Below are 17,572 nucleotides of genomic sequence, written 5' to 3' on the forward strand. Positions count from 1 at the left end.
CTTCACAGTTCTTGCCCGTGCCTATGAGTATGCAAATGTCTAGCATGCTGGACACGACTATTACCTGTCACATTGTCAGGTGATTGCGAAATTGTTGCGTTACGCCAGCGCCCAGCGAACTCTGAGATCCGAATGGCGAACTGTTGGCCGAATACTGCAAACTGCGAATGGCGAACGCGGCTTAAATTTGTGGGAAACATCAACTGCGGCTATGGGCGAGACTAAGTGCCCGGGCACCCCATTGATGGCAGTTGGAAACGTGACTCGAACGTGACGTTTTGTGCAAACAGGAAGATGCCAACTGACAGCAGACGGCACAACTTGGCAAAAGAGCAACAGTTGGCCGGGCCAAGAGACAAGAGTTAATACAGTTCGGCGCGGAGTTGACTTGATTGCCGGCGACGTTGGTGGTGGTCAAGGCAGCCAAAAGGAAACCGAGACCCAAGCCCAAACCCATACCCATACCCATACAAAAACCCTAACCCAAAGCCAAAGCCAGGCCAAGATGCAGGCCCAAAACGGTACTCGTACTCGCAAAATTACTTTAACTGCTCTGCTCCGACTCTTGCCTTGACTTTGAATGCGTTGAACTTTTGTTTGCATAAACTTGGCCAACAGGCAGAGGCGGTTCCCTTTTGCCAGCCCCGCTGCTTTATCAGCACTCACATCATATTTACAATATGGAAATCATTTGCATTGTAATAATTTACAATTTCGCTGCGTAGGCCGAGCTGAACTAAGCCTGGATGGGCGATGTTGTTGGCCTGGTCGGGCAACAAACTCTTGTAATTGATGAAAGCCCCCTATCGCTTTTAATGTCATCGATAACATTTCGATTCTGTGTCGAGTGAGTGGCGACCAAGTTGGTGGGTCTGGTGGGTCCTGGGTTCTGGACTCTTTCTTGGATTCGGATTTGGATTCGGATTTTGGCCTAGGTCCAGGGTCCGGACCTCGCTTTGTGCTCGCAAGAGTTACAAGCTCGTAAACGTCGACAACACAAATCAAAACATGTCACAAACAGTTGCTACGCCTCGAAAATTCCTGGAAAGCCCCAAACAAACGCTTGTAGGTCGCTTACTTCCTGGTGTAAATGCTGTCAGCCTTCTCCGCAGGAAGGGAATGGAAATGGAAATAGTAATTGTATTGGTAATGGCAATGGCAATGGCCCAGGCAATGGCTAATTTATGGGACTCGTCAAGGTGGAAAGGTTCTAAATAACCCCCGAACAGTTAGGGAAAGAGATACTTTTCGAAAGGTATCCACACCTTGACTAATGCAGGGCCAGTATTTTCGATATCTCGCTCGCAAAAAACCAGGAAACTCTTGTGCATATCCACCGGATAATTAATGCTGCCTTTTTTATAGGCTATTTTATACTCAGCTGAACACAATCCTTGTCTTCCATACTCATTTAATCTATACAACTATAGGCTCACTTAAATATCCAAAGCTTGGTAGGCTCTGACTTTAAGTAACGGATGATGGAAATATTTTATTTGGCTCACCTGAAATTGTTTGCTAGCAATCGTCACTTTAACCATTTAAAACTACAAATAAATACTGAAAGGGATCTAACAGTGTGATGCTTGTCTACGCAAACAGCTTTACTTATTAGTCAACGCAATATCGTTAACAAATGTAGAATGATTTCATTCCTCATGGCTCAGAAAATTATCTCTTTTTATTAACAATCGCTTTTGAAAAGCTTCCGTTTCATCCATTTTTTTTTACCTCTTAAGGCTTGTGGTCTGATTCTCTAATAATCGGCATACAAATTTGTCTTTTTAAGGTTAATCCATTTTACCGTTTTTTCATATTTAATTGTCATTTTTAAGTTTCCGAAGACTCGACCTAACTTCATTGTTTTTAAGTATCGGAATCTAAATATGGATTTTGTAAGAGGTTGCAAGGGTATATAAACTTTGGCCTGCCTTTTTTTGTTAAATTAAATGTTTTCGTTTTTTTTTTGATTACCACAGAATCTTGCAAAATATATAAACTGCCAAGCAATCCCTCAAGTGGCAGCAAAAACAAAGAACAACCGTGAAAACAATTATCAGATGTCCTGGATTGGCTCAGCCGCATCCCGATTTCGCTGGGGCAACGCCTTAAATCATTTTAAGCAAACACTTGGTACCAAATGGCCGCCCATTGTATAAACTGCAGAATGCCGCTTGGCTTATCAAAAGAAAGCTTATTAATAACTCATATACATAATGCAACCAGATCGGGCCAGGGGCGAGGTGAAGCCGGCATAATCACTAAATCAAAACTCCCCGACATGAGAAATGTGGAAATTGAAAAACGTTTCAGCACCGAGTGCGAGTGGGTTCCGAGAAAAAACAGCTCCATTGAGAGGCGCACACAAATAACTCAGCGGCGAACCCAAGACCCCGAGACCTCGAGATATCCAGCACCAACTACAACTCCGAATTGGAGTCGAAAACCAACCCAGAACCCGAAAAAAAGCCAACTGAAAACGCCCAAAGCGCGATACTCAACACTTCGGACAAGTTCTTGACACCGATGGAGCGGATGGAGCCAGTCTGGAAAGGGAAAATATTTTTTATTGGCCATTTCAATTATCTTAATGCACTTTAATATGCCAGGCGAGTTGAATACTTTTTTACCGTTTCCAAGACGGTCTCGCGAGTGTGTTTGTGATTATCAGCTAATAAGGCATCAATAAATTTTGGTAAGCAGCAGCCGTGGCCCGAAAATGCCAGACGTCTCTGGCTCTTGGCCAGATCGCCTCGAGATGATGCCGCAGATTGAGCCGGCCAGATTGCAATTAATTTGCAATAACTTTTGATAAATGCGCGCCTGCGTTTTGGGAGAGAAGTGGATTTAACGTCACACGATAACGAGTTGACGCGATTAACCGGGTAGATATTCCTGGTTATGGGGTATTCCTGGCCCGGCCAGAACCACTCCCGTTAGCCCCGAGATAGAGAAGGAGCACTTAAGTGAAATCGAAGGTTCCGAGTGCCGTGTACCGCAGTCTTTTATGGCTTCCCCGAAAATCCCAAATATTCCCGACGGCAATATCATTTTATTAACTTGCCATCAAACTTTATGCCGACCAGCGCAACAAAAATGCCAAACGATCAGTGTAAAAGTCGCATGCGACAAATTTGCGGCAGGCCGCAGCAGTCGGGAATGCGGGGAAATATTTGAAAAATTTCATCAATGAGCGAAAAGTTAATAAAAAATAATTAATTTAAGCGAATTGGCCGGCACAGGGCGGGGCATCCAGTTGGCATCGGAATTGGCGCTGCAAGCGCATTTAAATTGAATAAAAGTTGCTGAAAGACTGGGATGTTGCTGCTGCAGCGACGACATTGCAACTGCAACTGCTATTGCCGCTGCCGCTGCCGCTGCCGTTATGCGCTTAACATCTTGGCATCCAATCAATTAGTTTTTATGCGCTTCCATTGCCAACTGTTGCTGTTGGTCTGGGCCAAGCCCCTCTTTCTCTTCGTCAGCCGTGTCAGCAACAAATTGGCGAAGGGACCGACCCGGCGACAACTTGCAACCACGGGCACAACGGCAACTTGCGACAGCAGTACCAATAGCAACTGCCACAACCACGATGACAACGGCGCGGACAACTTGCAGCTGCATTAACACTGCACGGGAAAAAGGAGAGATAATTTTCAACTGGTTATTAACAGATCGAAATTGCTTATCTTTTGTATGCTTTTTTATTTAAATACTTTGTCTTGAATAAAATCATGCGGGATAGCATAAATAAGGTTTCTGCGATTTCAAAAACAGTAGGATTAAGTATATAATAAAGTTATTTAAAAGGAACTTGGGATTTCAACATAGGATACCACCAATAATCAAAATAAAATATGCCATTTAATACCACGAAGAAAACCTATTAACTTAAGTGCCATATACATTTTTTTTGTAAAACCCTTTTTAACAAGGATGTGCTAAAGGCATATTTTTTACCAAAAATATTAAAAATTTGAAATAAAGAAAAGCTGTACAAATTATTTTAATAAATAATTGTTGTTCTCTTCAATTATAGAAAACACAATCAATAAATATACGGTTTATTTTGTATAAAAACCTATAAATTTATTCTTTCAGTTATGATCTACAAACATAACCATTATTTTCCGCGCGGACACCGCGAAAACCTCATTTAACCGTATTTCATCCAGCTATATCTAAAGCAGTTTCCGTAAAACAAACAGCAACGCAATCAGGGTAAACACTCTACTGTAATTATTTCAATCGCTAGCCTGTATCCCAATGCAACCAGCAGTTCCTGCATCTGCTCAAATGTGGTACTTTCCCAAACGGCAAAAAAAAAAAAAAAAACAAATATCAAATGCTGACTTAAGTCTTCGGGCCGGGTGAAATGTTATTCAAATGGCTTTCAAATGCCAACGAAATGTGCGCAGGTTTGCGGTTTCTGCGATTGACAAATCAATTTGGCGATGGCTTTTGGGGCTGGGATTTGGTTTTTTTCGAGAGACGGAGCCAACACCTGCTGGCTGATGGCATTTCTTATTCTTTTTCGGCTGACCGAGAAATCCCCGCTAGCCGACACCTTCGAGTCGAGCCAGCCACGTCGATCAAAGCCGTTCGAACACTTGGCAAATATATGCGCATTGCTAAGCAGTTGGTTAAGGGGTGATGAACGGGTAGAGGGGGGACGTGATTGGCGGAGGGGGAGCGGTATTCGGGGGGCAGAAGGTAAATCGACGACAAGCTGGCGGCAGCTACGTCTGCATAAATGCATGAGGATGCCTCCAGCCGCATCTGCATTTCTGTGGCGGCTTAGCACAAACTGCCAATGGCTTTTGGCCAAGTCATTGCCGCTTGTTGCTGTTGGTGTTGCTGTTGCTGTTGCAGTTGCCATTGTTGCTGTTGTCCAAACACAACTGAAGTGCTAAAAACATTCCAATGTCAGGTATTAGCAATTTAAGTTAGCCCGCTTCCCGCTCCGCAGGAATCGCCACTCAAGACTCCTTCGGTTTGTGGCGGCTTCGCCTGACGAGTCCACAAAGTGATCCCGAAGAAAGGAACATTTTCCTTTTGATTGCCACAATGTGCCTGTCGATGTGGACGCAACAAATTAGACAGTTTGCTAATCTACTGAAAGCGTTTCAGCTCATAAATCATAAATGATCAAAGGCTTGGAATTCGTTTTGAAAAGTTTGTCTTTCTTACTTAATTGTAGGTGAGGTTGAGTGCATAACCTTAACTTTTTAACAGAAAACGAGATGTCGTTGTATATGAAATGGGATTCGTTTTAAGGTCAACCCGAATCCAAAACGATATTTTTATTTATTTATAGAGTTCTGGGATTTTTACACAATTTTATATCCAAATTTTGTCTTGTTTCTTAGGTCTTAGTGGGCAATAATGAATACAGTCTTATTTGTTTTTCAATTTGCCTTTATAGAGTTATGTGCTACATTTTATTAATGAAAATCAAAACAGTTCTTTAAAATTAAATGTCTCAAAAACGGATCTTACTATTTTAGTCTATAAATTTAATATGATTATGTTACATTAATTATGTTTCACATGCTCACTTTAATTTCACTGCCTGGAGATATGTTGCCTGCCGCAAAACCAAGCTGCATTCATTTGCATTGCCGAGGGGCCGTTGGGGACAGCCCAAAAAGTGTCCAGAAAACGAGGACCAAAGGGAATTGGTCAGGGGGGAAAAGGGCGGCCCTGGAATTGGGGGCGCGGTCGGCTGGGCTAAGCCCAACGGCAACAGCAACTTTTGCGCGATTCTCTGGCTGGTTGTTTGTGTTAATTGAGTTGTTTGCAGCTTGTGTTGCTGTTGCGGCTTCATGTTGCTGCTGCTGCTGCTGCTTGTTTCGTTGCACATTCGTTCGTTTGTTGCATTCATTCCGTTAAGATTTTTTTCAAACACACGGCCAGTTGTAGCTGCTGTGATTTTTGTGTTCTCCTGTTGTTCTATGTCCTCCCGCAGTCCCCGATTTCCCCCCAGTCCGGTTGCAATTTTACAGCAATTAGTGCTGCTTGTGTACACTGTCAGTTATTCCTCTGCAGATTTTCAAGTCAAGTGAGTGTTTGGGTTCGTAGCCGTTGTGTTTTTCCTCTTTTTGTATGCCTCAGCCTTGTCTCTTAATGTCGCGCGCATCAGGCGAAATGAGTCATGGGAGCTGCGCTTGATGTTGCTGCTGTGTCTGGTGTTGCTGCTGCCGCTGTTGCTGTTGCCGCTGCTCCTGGCATGCTGACTAATATGCGAAACTCTGAAATTGAAAAACGGACACTAAATTAAGAAAGACAAGACTAACAGACATAGACATCGCCCTGTATATGCTCTTACTTGTTTAAAAGTGCCATAAACACAAAGAGAATTTTAACAAAACTTATCTTGCCTACTTTGAGGCTCACTAGTTTCTTAAAATTATTTAAAATTAAATATATTTAAAATAATACCTAAAGTTGTTTAGAAAAGAAATTTATACACTAACAAATTTACCTCAGATTAGTTTTTTTTCAAACTTGAAGGTTTCTCTATGGGCCAAATAAACAAGTTTCTTTCAATTTTTTATAGATATTTCGGAATAAATTTGTCTAATTTTATATTTTATCTCCCCCTGTTTAAATTGTATAATATTCTACATGGATCTTGCGTTAATCTGAATGGTAATTTTCTCTGTAAGTTTCCAATTTAATTCTCCATCAAACTGTACTAAAATGTTTGAATGATTGTTTGCACCGTTGGTAGCACCCTCGCCACTGATTCCGCAGTTTTATTTTATTTTAAAATTTTTAATAACTCTTTGGTAATTTTAATCAATTAAATTTTAAAAACAACAATATGACAGAAAGCTTAAGATATCTTCTGCTTTTTAGTAGGCAATTTATCCCATTTGCTCGGTGGGCTGACACTGCGCGGTTCTTTGTAAGCCAAGTAAATGGGCAGCGGCGTGTCCTCCGGCAGTTTTTCCCGGTCCAACCTAGAGTTCATGAGGCGATCCATGGCCTTGTCATAGCAAACCCGATCCCTGGCGGCCATGATTCGGAAATCCACTTCGTCGGTAAAGCGTCCCTGAAACGGCTCGACGTCACTTTCCCGGCAGTTGCGAATGGCCTGGAGAAATGCCGCCGTTCCGGGACCCGGCTGATCCGCCAGGGAGGAATCGGCAGCCTGGTTATTTTCATTCATTTTTAAAAAAGCTCTAATTATTTTAATGTTTGTCAGCGTTCTAGACGAGTGTATTGTTGGAGTATATGTCGTCGCTCACTTACTTTGCCCCCAACTATCCAAAAACTTGTGATAGATCTTAATTTAGGTTTGGGTATAGCCAAACTTGAGATAGGTAGTTTTGAAGCATAAATAAATCAAAAAATAGGTAATGCGTATCCATTTTTAACAAAATTTCTGGGGATTTCAATGAATTTCGACGTTCTCTAGAAGTTGTTAATATAATTTTATATTTGCATTAAAACTTTGAAACCCGCAACTCTAAGATCAAATCTTTAGAAATTAGCATTTTAGAGTTGGGCCAACTTTTTTGTTAAATATTATGTTATTTCTTTCAGTTTCCAACTATTTCGTTGCACTAAGCTTAGATTTCAGGAATTTGTTGCCTATATTATAACACACTTCGTATGCGATGTAGTTCTGTAATCAAATGAAACATGTTTTAGCCCATATTAATTCATTTATTTTATTTATTTAATCTACTGGCGTGCAGAATTGAAGAAGTCTACTTCTCTTGGGCCATCTCTTTGTCCCACTGGCTCGGGGGACTGACGCTACGCGGCTCCCTGTGGGCAGTGGCGTGTCCTCCGGCAGCTTATCCCTCTCCAGATTGGATGCCAGGAAGCGATCCATGGCCTTCTCGTCCTCCCACTTGATACCGTCGGATCGGTTCCGGACTGCTTCTCGGGTCGTTCTTAAGATGGTATAGGTAGACTGTCTGTTCAGCTCCACCGCAGTTAGGACGAATTCCGGGGTCCGGATACTCATTTTGTGGATTTTCTTAAAGAAATTTTCTTGTGCTGCGAACAACTTGCACAACTCTGTGACGATTTTGACACTGGAACTGCTTATAGGGCTGCCACCTTTTAATAAAAAATTTATTTGCTTGGGAACTCTAACAGCTGTTTCGAAACTCTAGAGAGTTCTATTTAAATGACACCTTTCAACACTACACACTTAGTACTTCTTATTAGAAAAGTCTAAGAACTAACTAGTATCGATAAGTACATTCAGAAACCCTAAGAAACCCTGAAATTGTAATTGTATTAAACGTTCAATACTCTTTTATATACATATTTGTATATATTTCGGTCCAATCTAAAATATATTTATAGAGGGTATAATAGATGGTAATATGGCAACTTAAGCTATTTGGAAGACTGCAATGCTTATCGGATAGAGTATAGAATCTAAACGCATGGCACTCGAACACGCCCAAGTTGGAAAAAAATGGGTAAAGATTTGCCACAGACAAAAGCCAAAACAAATATGCGGTGGGACCCACAGAGACCCCCAGCAAAAGCAAAAGCGAAATCCGCTGGTGCAGCAACAAAAAACGTTTTGTGTCACAAAATATTTGAATGTAAAGTGCGCCTCAGACTGTGAGCTGAGCTCTGGTGGATTCAGACTCGGTCTCGATTGCAGCTTTGGTTTGCTGTCTTTATTCCCGTCCCTGCTTCGATATCCGAGCTGAAGCTATGTGGCTATAGCTTTGGCTATAGCTGACGTGCGCCTGCGCGACCACGCCCCCTCCGCCGCACCGCCCCAGCGACCGCTCGACTGGATCACTAATTGGTCACGACAGCGAGTTAGCTTTTTTTCCTACGATTTTTTAGCTCTTTGCTACGATTCTCTGTTTGTTGTTTTTGGTTTTTTCGGTTTTTGACTAAACGAAAAGTAAAATCCATTGAATTTGGCAAGAGGCCGTTGCGATTTCGTTTGGCCAGCTCGCCGAGTGAAACCTTCAATTTTGGTAGCTTTTCCACCGCTCGCAGACAGCCAGCAAAACCACCTACCTTTTGGCCAAGTCCCCTCCAGATGGGGTATTAAAGTTTAGCGTCGCAATTGATTTTAGTCGTCAGTTTTATGGGCTTTTGATTTTTCTTCATTGTACTGGCGATGTTTTTTGGCTGCAATGATGGCGCAAACGTTAAACAATTCGCTTGGTTTGACTAAATTTATTCGATGTTTTATTATTGAATATAATTTCAAATGGATTTTTAATCATTTTTTGATGTTTGCCTTAATGGTGCACTATTATTTAAGAGGCGAACGTTAAAAAGAATTTTCTGTTTTTAGTTGTGCAACATGCCATGAATTAACATCAGATTTAAAACATGTTGGAATAAATATTTGAGGGCAGTACTTTTACTACATAAAAAGTTTGGCGTTTGCCGAGTGAAAGTAAGCTGGCTTTAAATGTTTTGGAGTTACAGTGCTAAAAATGTTGTAAAAATATTTACATATTTGTACATTTTAGATTTTCCTTCCGTACTATTTATTGGTTTCGTTATTTATGAGTCCTCTTTAGTGCCTGGAATAACAACAATAAACATTTCGGCAACCGCCGCGGGAAGGCGACCAACAGACAACGTCATTCATCAAATAAAATTTACTTAATGAAATTAATAAATAAATTATGATATAAATCTTGAACAGTGCCCGAATCGCAGCCGCAACGTTGTCGGTGTTGCAGCAGCAACATTTTTATTAAAAGCTCTAAATTATTGGCAGTCGCATGCGATGCCGACAAACGAGCCTGGTCAGCTGCTGTTGTCGATGCTGCTTTTTGGGGCTCCGCAGCTAACCAGCAACAGCAGGCACACATTAACGAGCAAATGTCAATTTCCAGGCAATCTTTTTGCAATTTCTGGCTTTTTTAGTTAATAATTTTTGGCTGTCCCGCTGCAACAACAACAACTGCCGCCGTCGATGTGCAGAAGCAAAAGCAACAACGTCGTGTCGGCTTTCGTAATGTGCAGAGAAATATTTGCGGCTAGTAAAATTAAGTTAATATTTCTTTTTTTCGGTTATGGGAGTTTTTAATTGGCCGGCGGCGAGAAATAAGTTGAGGAAATACTCTACCAAGCTTTAAAACTACCTTAGTTTAAGGACCGCTTTGCATAAGAAGTACTATTTCATGCAGTATTTAAGCACGCTTTAAGACTATTATTGTAAAGTGAATTTATATTATTATATGATTTGGGCTAATAAGAAAAGATTTCACAAGTTTTAAAGGGTATTAAAGCTTTCTCATTCAGCTCTTAGATTTTCCTTTCTCATTTGTGTTGGACACTTGATAAATTTCTGAGCCCGCCGACAAATATTTTTCTGTTTTCCTGATCGGTTTTTTTTTTATTTTTTGCTGCACCACGTAAATGTGTCAAATATTGACAATTTATATTAAATCGACATAGGTGCCTTGGTCAAAAAAAAAAAAATTGCAACAAAAAACTGATTTTGGCGACTGGCAAGAAATATGAGTTAAATGCGTTTTTTGGGTCGTTGCAATAATTTTTCTATTCCTTTTTGCAGTTTTGATTGCTGTTGTTAGTTTGGTGTTGTTTCCAATTGTTGTTCTTGGTGTTGCTGTTGCAGTTGCAGTTGCCATTGGCTGTGGTTGCTGTAAACAGGAGATTGTTATTTGCAACCCGCTGTGCGTACACCGCAAACTGGACAACTTAATTTGGCTAAAGTCGCTTGTTAGTGTTGCTGTTGCGGTCTAGCAGGCCATTGTTGGTGTTGCTGTTGCTGGTGTCGCAGTTTGCGGTCCACGCTCACCACATCATATCACATCCGAGCGCGGAATGCCAATAGAGGCTCCGAGATGAATATGAAGATGAAGCAACCGCGGGTTTCTACACTTTTTGCCGCAGTTATCGAAATGGTAGGCCAGCGACTGGGACTAGTTTCCCGCATATCGAATGCAGTTGCAATATTCACAATTAGGGGAACACGAAATTAGAATGCAGAATCAGGTTCCAATTTTAGTTTAACTTTCCTCATATATCGCTGCAGGCCAGAGATGGTGATAGCTTTAACGGTTGTTATTAATAGCTTGCTTTAAAATAAGATATCGATTTAATCTATATTACAAAAATCATTAAAAATAGACTTACAAACTTATAATCACAAGCTCAGTTTTGGATACATTTTTGTAGCATTAAGTATTCATAACAATATATGATTTTATATATTTAATTTATATACATTTATAATAATTGAATATTCGACTTTAAGTATTACACCAAATTCATAGAATAATAAAATAAAAGAAAAAAATCCCTAATTAGTGTAATTATGTAAACTTAAAAAAAATCACTTTTCAAGAATATCGATAGTAACTAGAAAATCATAATTAATACCATCGATTATCCTGATATTGAGCAGAATGCTCTAAAATTTTATGAAACTTTATGAAATAAGTGAATTAAATTATGTTAAAATGCTAAGCTATATATAACCTAAGGAAACACGCATGAAACTTAAGATTTAATTAAAATATTTAGAATAGTTTTAAGGACTATCGAAAAGTGTTGATAGTAGACTCAAAAAGTCCATGCGATACTTTTTATTAACATGTTAACTCTTTACCATCTCTAAAGCTACGCCTGTCCTGTGTGCCATATTTCTTGCTGCTTTTACTGTTTTCCTGCAGCTCTTTAATTGCTCACGTCATTGATTAATTTGTTGACTGGCTCGGCTTAATAATCGCCACACGACTGCAGGAAAAACAATGCAGTTGGGGAAAACAAATCCCCGACTGCAATGCAGCGACATTTGCTGCAACAATTGCAACAGCAGCAGCAACATGAAAGTTGTCGCGTCACAGGCAACAAACGACATTTATCATGTTAACCTTTGGAGTGCATTTGTCTAGACGTCTTCAACGAGGGTTCATGTTGTTGTTTTCCCGACAAATGCGGAAGAAAAAAAAAGAGGTTTAGGCACCGCAGGCGCAAAAAGGAATCATAATAATTTGTAATAAATTAACGCCTCGTGTGTGTTGCAGTGACAAACGCAGCAACAGCGGCGGCAACACCTAGCATTTGGGCCTACGAAGGATTAAAACACGCCCAGTCTCTCCGCGACTCGTCATCTTCATTAAGTCAAGGCGCGTCGTCCTCGAGTGCAAAGTCAACCCGGCCGACTGAGTCGTCGCACATATGGCATATGGCACCTCCTCCCAGCCCTCCATTTGGCCATGTTGCCATAACCCTTTTGTCTAATTTCACGCTGTCGTTCCTCATCAAAGACTGACGCGCGTCCCCGGCGAGTAATTCATCATTTCGCGTGACGTACTCCGGAGTCCTCGTCCTCGTCCTCCTCTGATTCCTCCGATTCCCCGAATCCCCGATTTCCCATCTCTCCATCATCATCATCAGCAGCAGCAGCAGCAGCAGCAGGCACATAAATTCTCAAGTGCCAAATGCATTTTTTATATCGCCTTGCCTTTGACTTGGCCTTAACTCCTGTTGGCGTGACACAATCGACAAGTTGAAAGCAGGCAGCGCAGTCGCCATGGTTTCTGTTGCAGTGGTTGATGTTGCTGCTGCTCTTGTGTTGTTATTGCTGTTGCTGTTGATGTTGCTGCTGTCCCCATCGTTAGCTGCTAATTATTCAAATTAATTGTTTCGCCCCAAAGACACGCGCACGCGCAACTCAAACGCCAATCAACTGGAGACAGTTGGAAAGAGAAGAAAAGAGAAGTTGACAACTGCAACATAAGTGGGGTTTGAGCATGACAAATCATTGAAATTGCTGGTTCCTAATAGAAAGGGAACATCAATGGAAATTTTAAGATATTCTACGTCACTTAATTTGTACAGTATTTTTCTTAAATCTTGTTTTTAAGGTTGTTTATTTTTAATAGGAAAATAATTAACACGTTTTAAAAGTCATATATTTTTCTGATTTTTTATAATGACAAATTTCTTTTTTCGTTGCATAACTTTAACACTAATCAAATGGATGCAAATACATTTGTATTGTAATTAAAGAACTAACGTATCATATTGTTAAAGCAGGGTATACAAATTGTACATTCTCACCCCATAAAATGGGCAATCAAAACACTACCCACCATTTCTAATTGAGTTATTAAAGCTTGCCTGCACATGCTATGATTTTCCACTCTCAAATCGGAAAAACTCCTTTCGAGCTGCCAACTTTTTGTTGTTTTGCATGTTTCCGTTGTCAGGCAAATAAATAGAAATGGCAATTCGAATGCAAAGTTTAATTTTTGCTGGGAGTTCCAATTCAGGTCGCCATGGGCTGGCAGCCTTGTCCATTGCCTGTCACGTCTGGGATTTGCTAAGGCTGAGAAAAAGAGGCGGTACCTCTCGGAGGGCGTAACACTTATGATTCGATTGGGACAGGAAAATAGAAAAGTGTACTCTGAATTTATTTGATTGCCACACGATAGCCCCTTAAAAGGGGATCTGGACCAGTACTAGTGGCTTGAATATTAAATGGCAATAAAGATTGAAATTGGTTGCATTCTTATTTTGTTTAATTCGATCTTTCTCTTAAAAACCAGTTGCAGATTAAGTTGTATTTCACATTCCATCGACCATCCATGCCTGATAAAGAAAACACGACAAAAGGACGAATGCAAAACAACTCCATTTATACATTTTTGTTTCATTTTGTGGTTTATGAACTCAAGTGGGAACTATACAATTTTAATTGAACAGCTTGCAAATACCCTAGCTCAGATAATGCATTTATGCCAGCAAAACTAACTACATTTTAAGCACCTTTATAATTTAATAGTGTTTCCATTTCCAACGAATTATAAGACAGTCTTACAAACAACCTTTGACCCATTTTGAATTTGAACTAAAACTGAAATTTAATCTTCCATGAGCTGGACCCCTTTAATACAGGGTATCGCAAAGTAAACTGGAAATGGTGGGCACATTTTTCTTCATCCCCAGCCAAGATTAGCATCGATTTCTGGCTACTGTGGTAGTTGTTGCTTATGATTGCCAGGCGAATCTCTTGCAGATGCTGCTGTTTGTTGTCAAAAGCGGTTATTTTGGTCTTAAATGGTTCGGGAATCGCAGAACCGAAATGAAATCGGCAAGCAAAGCGAAGAAAAAAAACCCTAACCAAAATTGTTGGTCTCAGCCAAAAACGTCCGAAGATTATGACGACTTTTTGAGAGAGCGAATGGGATGGGAGAGAAAAGCGGTAAGCGGAAAAAAAATACAACAGCGAAAACGTTTTTGGGGATAAATGTTAAACGAATGTTTATGCAAATTAGAAGCGATCGCCGCTTCTGTTTGATGTCCTTCGCCAGAAAGAGTTGTTGCGGCGGAGGGGAAACCCTCGATTCCGCCAGCGATGACGATGATGAGATCAAAAAAGCATCCCCTTTCCCCGCCAAAAAGCGTTGCCAAAGCGATTTCTGGCAACACGGGTAGCCGGCGGTTGGGGAGAGATTAAAGCCGATACCAAATTGGCCCCAGAGACCGGCAAACGGTAGCTGCAATTTGGCATAACATTTGGGCCAGCAGTTGGCCAACAAAATCAAAAGCGAGTTAAAGGTAAGCCAACAACGGTTAAGGAAATGACAGGGATCGGGGAGACATTTGTTTTGGCTCTGGGACATCGGGCAAACAAATTGCATTGGGGCCGCCGAACGAAAAGGAGAAATGACTGATTGGGCGAAAGCCGAAACGTTGTAATTACGTTAATTACCCGGCCAGATATTGGCATTGCATTACAATTAAGCTCCCCTTTGATTAGAACGCCATATAGACTTCGCAGCCAATCAGCACTTTCGAGAGCTCGTTTTATCTGCACCGCCATTATTAGCCAAATTGAACCTGAAAATGTCACAAAGGCATTAAGCGAGCCGATCCAGGGAGATCGCACAGAATGCCGCCTTTGGGAACTTGGCTGCACCTGGAGAAGATCCCAGAAGTGTTCTGGAAAGTAAATATGGAAGGAAGTTATAAAAAACACTTTCCGAAAGTATAACATATTGTTTTATATTCAACAATCTTAGAAAAGATCTCTTTTATAATAATTTCAAAAGCTCTATTTTTGCTATAATGAGATATTTATATTTTAAATAAAATATTATTTTGAAGTATTTGATAACAAAAACAAAATAGTAAAACTATTGCAACTACTTCAGCATAGCTAAGCATAGAAATACCTAAGTAACAAACATTCTCATATACTCTAACAATTTTAGTAAATAATTTTAATAATAAATAATTATTAAATACAATTTTAAATTGATGTTTCAACTTCTTAGGGCTTTAGAATAAATTTGAATTTAGTTTTGTTCAGTTCTAAGATATATTATTCTAAACTTTAAGCTTAAAAGGGGCAAATAAAATCTTCCAATTGTCTTTTTTATTGTATTTTATTAGAAAAGGTTTCATTGCACTTATCAAAATTTAAAAACCCATTTCTTTGCAGTGCAGCGCTGGAGCCGCCGGTACCGGGCCACTCTTAAGGCCAGATAATTTGCGACCATTCCACATTGATGGCATATCGATGATGAGATGATGGCGCTGATACCGCCGTCCGTGTGGATCGCTTCCAGTGCTCGAGAGTGTGCGGGTCGGCATGCAAATATTGTCACAGCGACGACCCCGACAAGAAGCCGAAATGCAATTGGCAACAAGTCGGAGAGCCACGACAGCGGTCCGGCCTGTCCAGATCGTGTAGATAGTTAAGATCGCTTATCGGGCTGAATTATGGCAGAGCTAAAAGCCTGCCAGAGTAACGTCTCCCTGGCACCGCACTCCTTTTTTTTTTTTTTTGATGTGTGTCGATTGCGTGCCGGCCTTAAACGAAATTTGTTATGCATTCAATTTTGTCAGCGACCTTGAGTCGCGGCTCTCCGATCTAATTAGTATAACCAGCTGGGCAGAGTGTCATCCGGCGGTCCCTCGGCTTTCAATCGAGCCGCTCCCGCCGAGAATGGAGGCTGGAGATAGGCCACCAAACTTTCGATTTCGATTTCACCTGCTCGAGTCCGAGGCTGCCGCTCCGTTGGCAATTCAATTAAAGCCAGCAAATGTCGAAATGTTATCGAAGTCGACAAACAAACTTTTTCAGCAACTCCGGTTCAATTGGCAATTGCAAAATTGAAACTGCAAACTGTTTTCCTTTTTTTCATGCCCAGTACTCATGAGTTGAATGGGTATATGGGGTTCAAATCTAGATTATTTAACTACCAACAAATTTATTTACGTAAACAAATGTTATAGAATTTATGAATAATTTTTAATAGTTAAAAATCTTAACTTAATTATGATTTACTAATTACTAAAAAGTATTACAAAAATATTAAGTATCCGTCTTGTGTTTTGTTATATTGGATTAACAATAGTAGTAATGGATAAATAATATTATTTTCTTTAAGATCAACTTTTAAGTAAAGGTTCTCCATTTTATAATTATAATATAATGTCGAAATTTCATATTCAAGAATATTTATTGTCATTTCATGAGATTGAATTGAATTTTTTTTACAGTAATATTTTTTTAGGAAGTATATTACAGTCCAAAATCTTGAGTATACTTCGAAAGTATATATTTTTTGCCCCTATCTTTTAGCTTGCCCCATGCCGCGTTCAAATTGAATGTCGTGGCTAAAAGTGAAGTTGGTCTAGGCCCTGGCTGTTTTTATTGTTGCTGCGGTTTGCTGGTGGCTGGCTCTAATATGACATCTACTAATAACAGCTCCGTGGCTCCGAGCCCGGTTCGCCAGTAAGGGCCAGCCATTCACTTACGAAGTCAGCGGGCCCAGCCATTCGGGCCAAGTCGAGTGCATTGGTGAAAAGTCATAAGGCTGAAAAGTAGAAAACCGCAGCGGGGCAAAAAAAAAAACAGTTTGTTTTGGTTCAAGTTGTCGTTAATGGCATGGAAAAATGTCAGGCAGAAAAAAGGTTTGCCAAACGATTCATTTTTTGCTCTGTGTGTGGGTTATGAGTTATGTGTGGGGTACTAAGCGACATTTTGCTAAATGATTCACAGAAAGAACAAATATAATTGAATTGAATTTGCTTGGGTCAATGGAGCGTGAGTGATACGCTCGAGGTGAAATCGATATTCACATGCACTAGATGAAAATATCTCTATTTAAATAATAAATTGAATTTTTAATGAAATATAAGATGTGTCTAATTTCCTTTCTGAAATTAGGTTTTTGGTAAGTGAATAAGGTTAAATGAAATAAATTCCACAGAAAACAAAATTGTAGCAAATGCATGTACATATGTATATGTGCTCCAATTTAAAATCCCTGTGCGAAATGATTTTTAAACTTTTTCTTTTGTTAAAATTTAATTCTTACAATTTTTTTGTGCAATTTTAATAGTTGAAGCTAAGATTACCGATCATATTTTCTTTCTCAGTGGAATTGAGTTCTTAGTTGCGTTACAGATTCCAGTTTCCCATCTGCGGCTCATTATATATGCCTAACTAGCGATGACCTCGCATTAATTTTATTATCCCTAAATACACTGCAAGTCTTCCAGGTGTGTGTGGAGGCCTCTAATGGGACATTAAAGCCAAAAGCCCCCAACTTGAACGCACCAAGGCGACTATAAA

At 40.2% G+C, this 17,572-nt stretch overlaps 1 protein-coding gene across 1 annotated transcript; it reads right to left on the reverse strand.

Annotated features, from left to right (window-relative positions):
- Nucleotides 1-6,801: 6,801 nt before the first annotated feature.
- LOC123037441 lies at nt 6,802-7,230 on the reverse strand. Its single transcript, XM_044458110.1, has one exon. It carries the CDS (start codon nt 7,172-7,174, stop codon nt 6,839-6,841), a length of 336 nt encoding a protein of 111 aa, XP_044314045.1. The 5' UTR covers nt 7,175-7,230; the 3' UTR covers nt 6,802-6,838.
- Nucleotides 7,231-17,572: the final 10,342 nt, after the last annotated feature.

Source organism: Drosophila rhopaloa, unplaced genomic scaffold, assembly GCF_018152115.1.
Source record: "Drosophila rhopaloa isolate 14029-0021.01 unplaced genomic scaffold, ASM1815211v1 contig_163, whole genome shotgun sequence".
NCBI classification, from domain to species: Eukaryota; Metazoa; Arthropoda; class Insecta; order Diptera; family Drosophilidae; genus Drosophila; species Drosophila rhopaloa.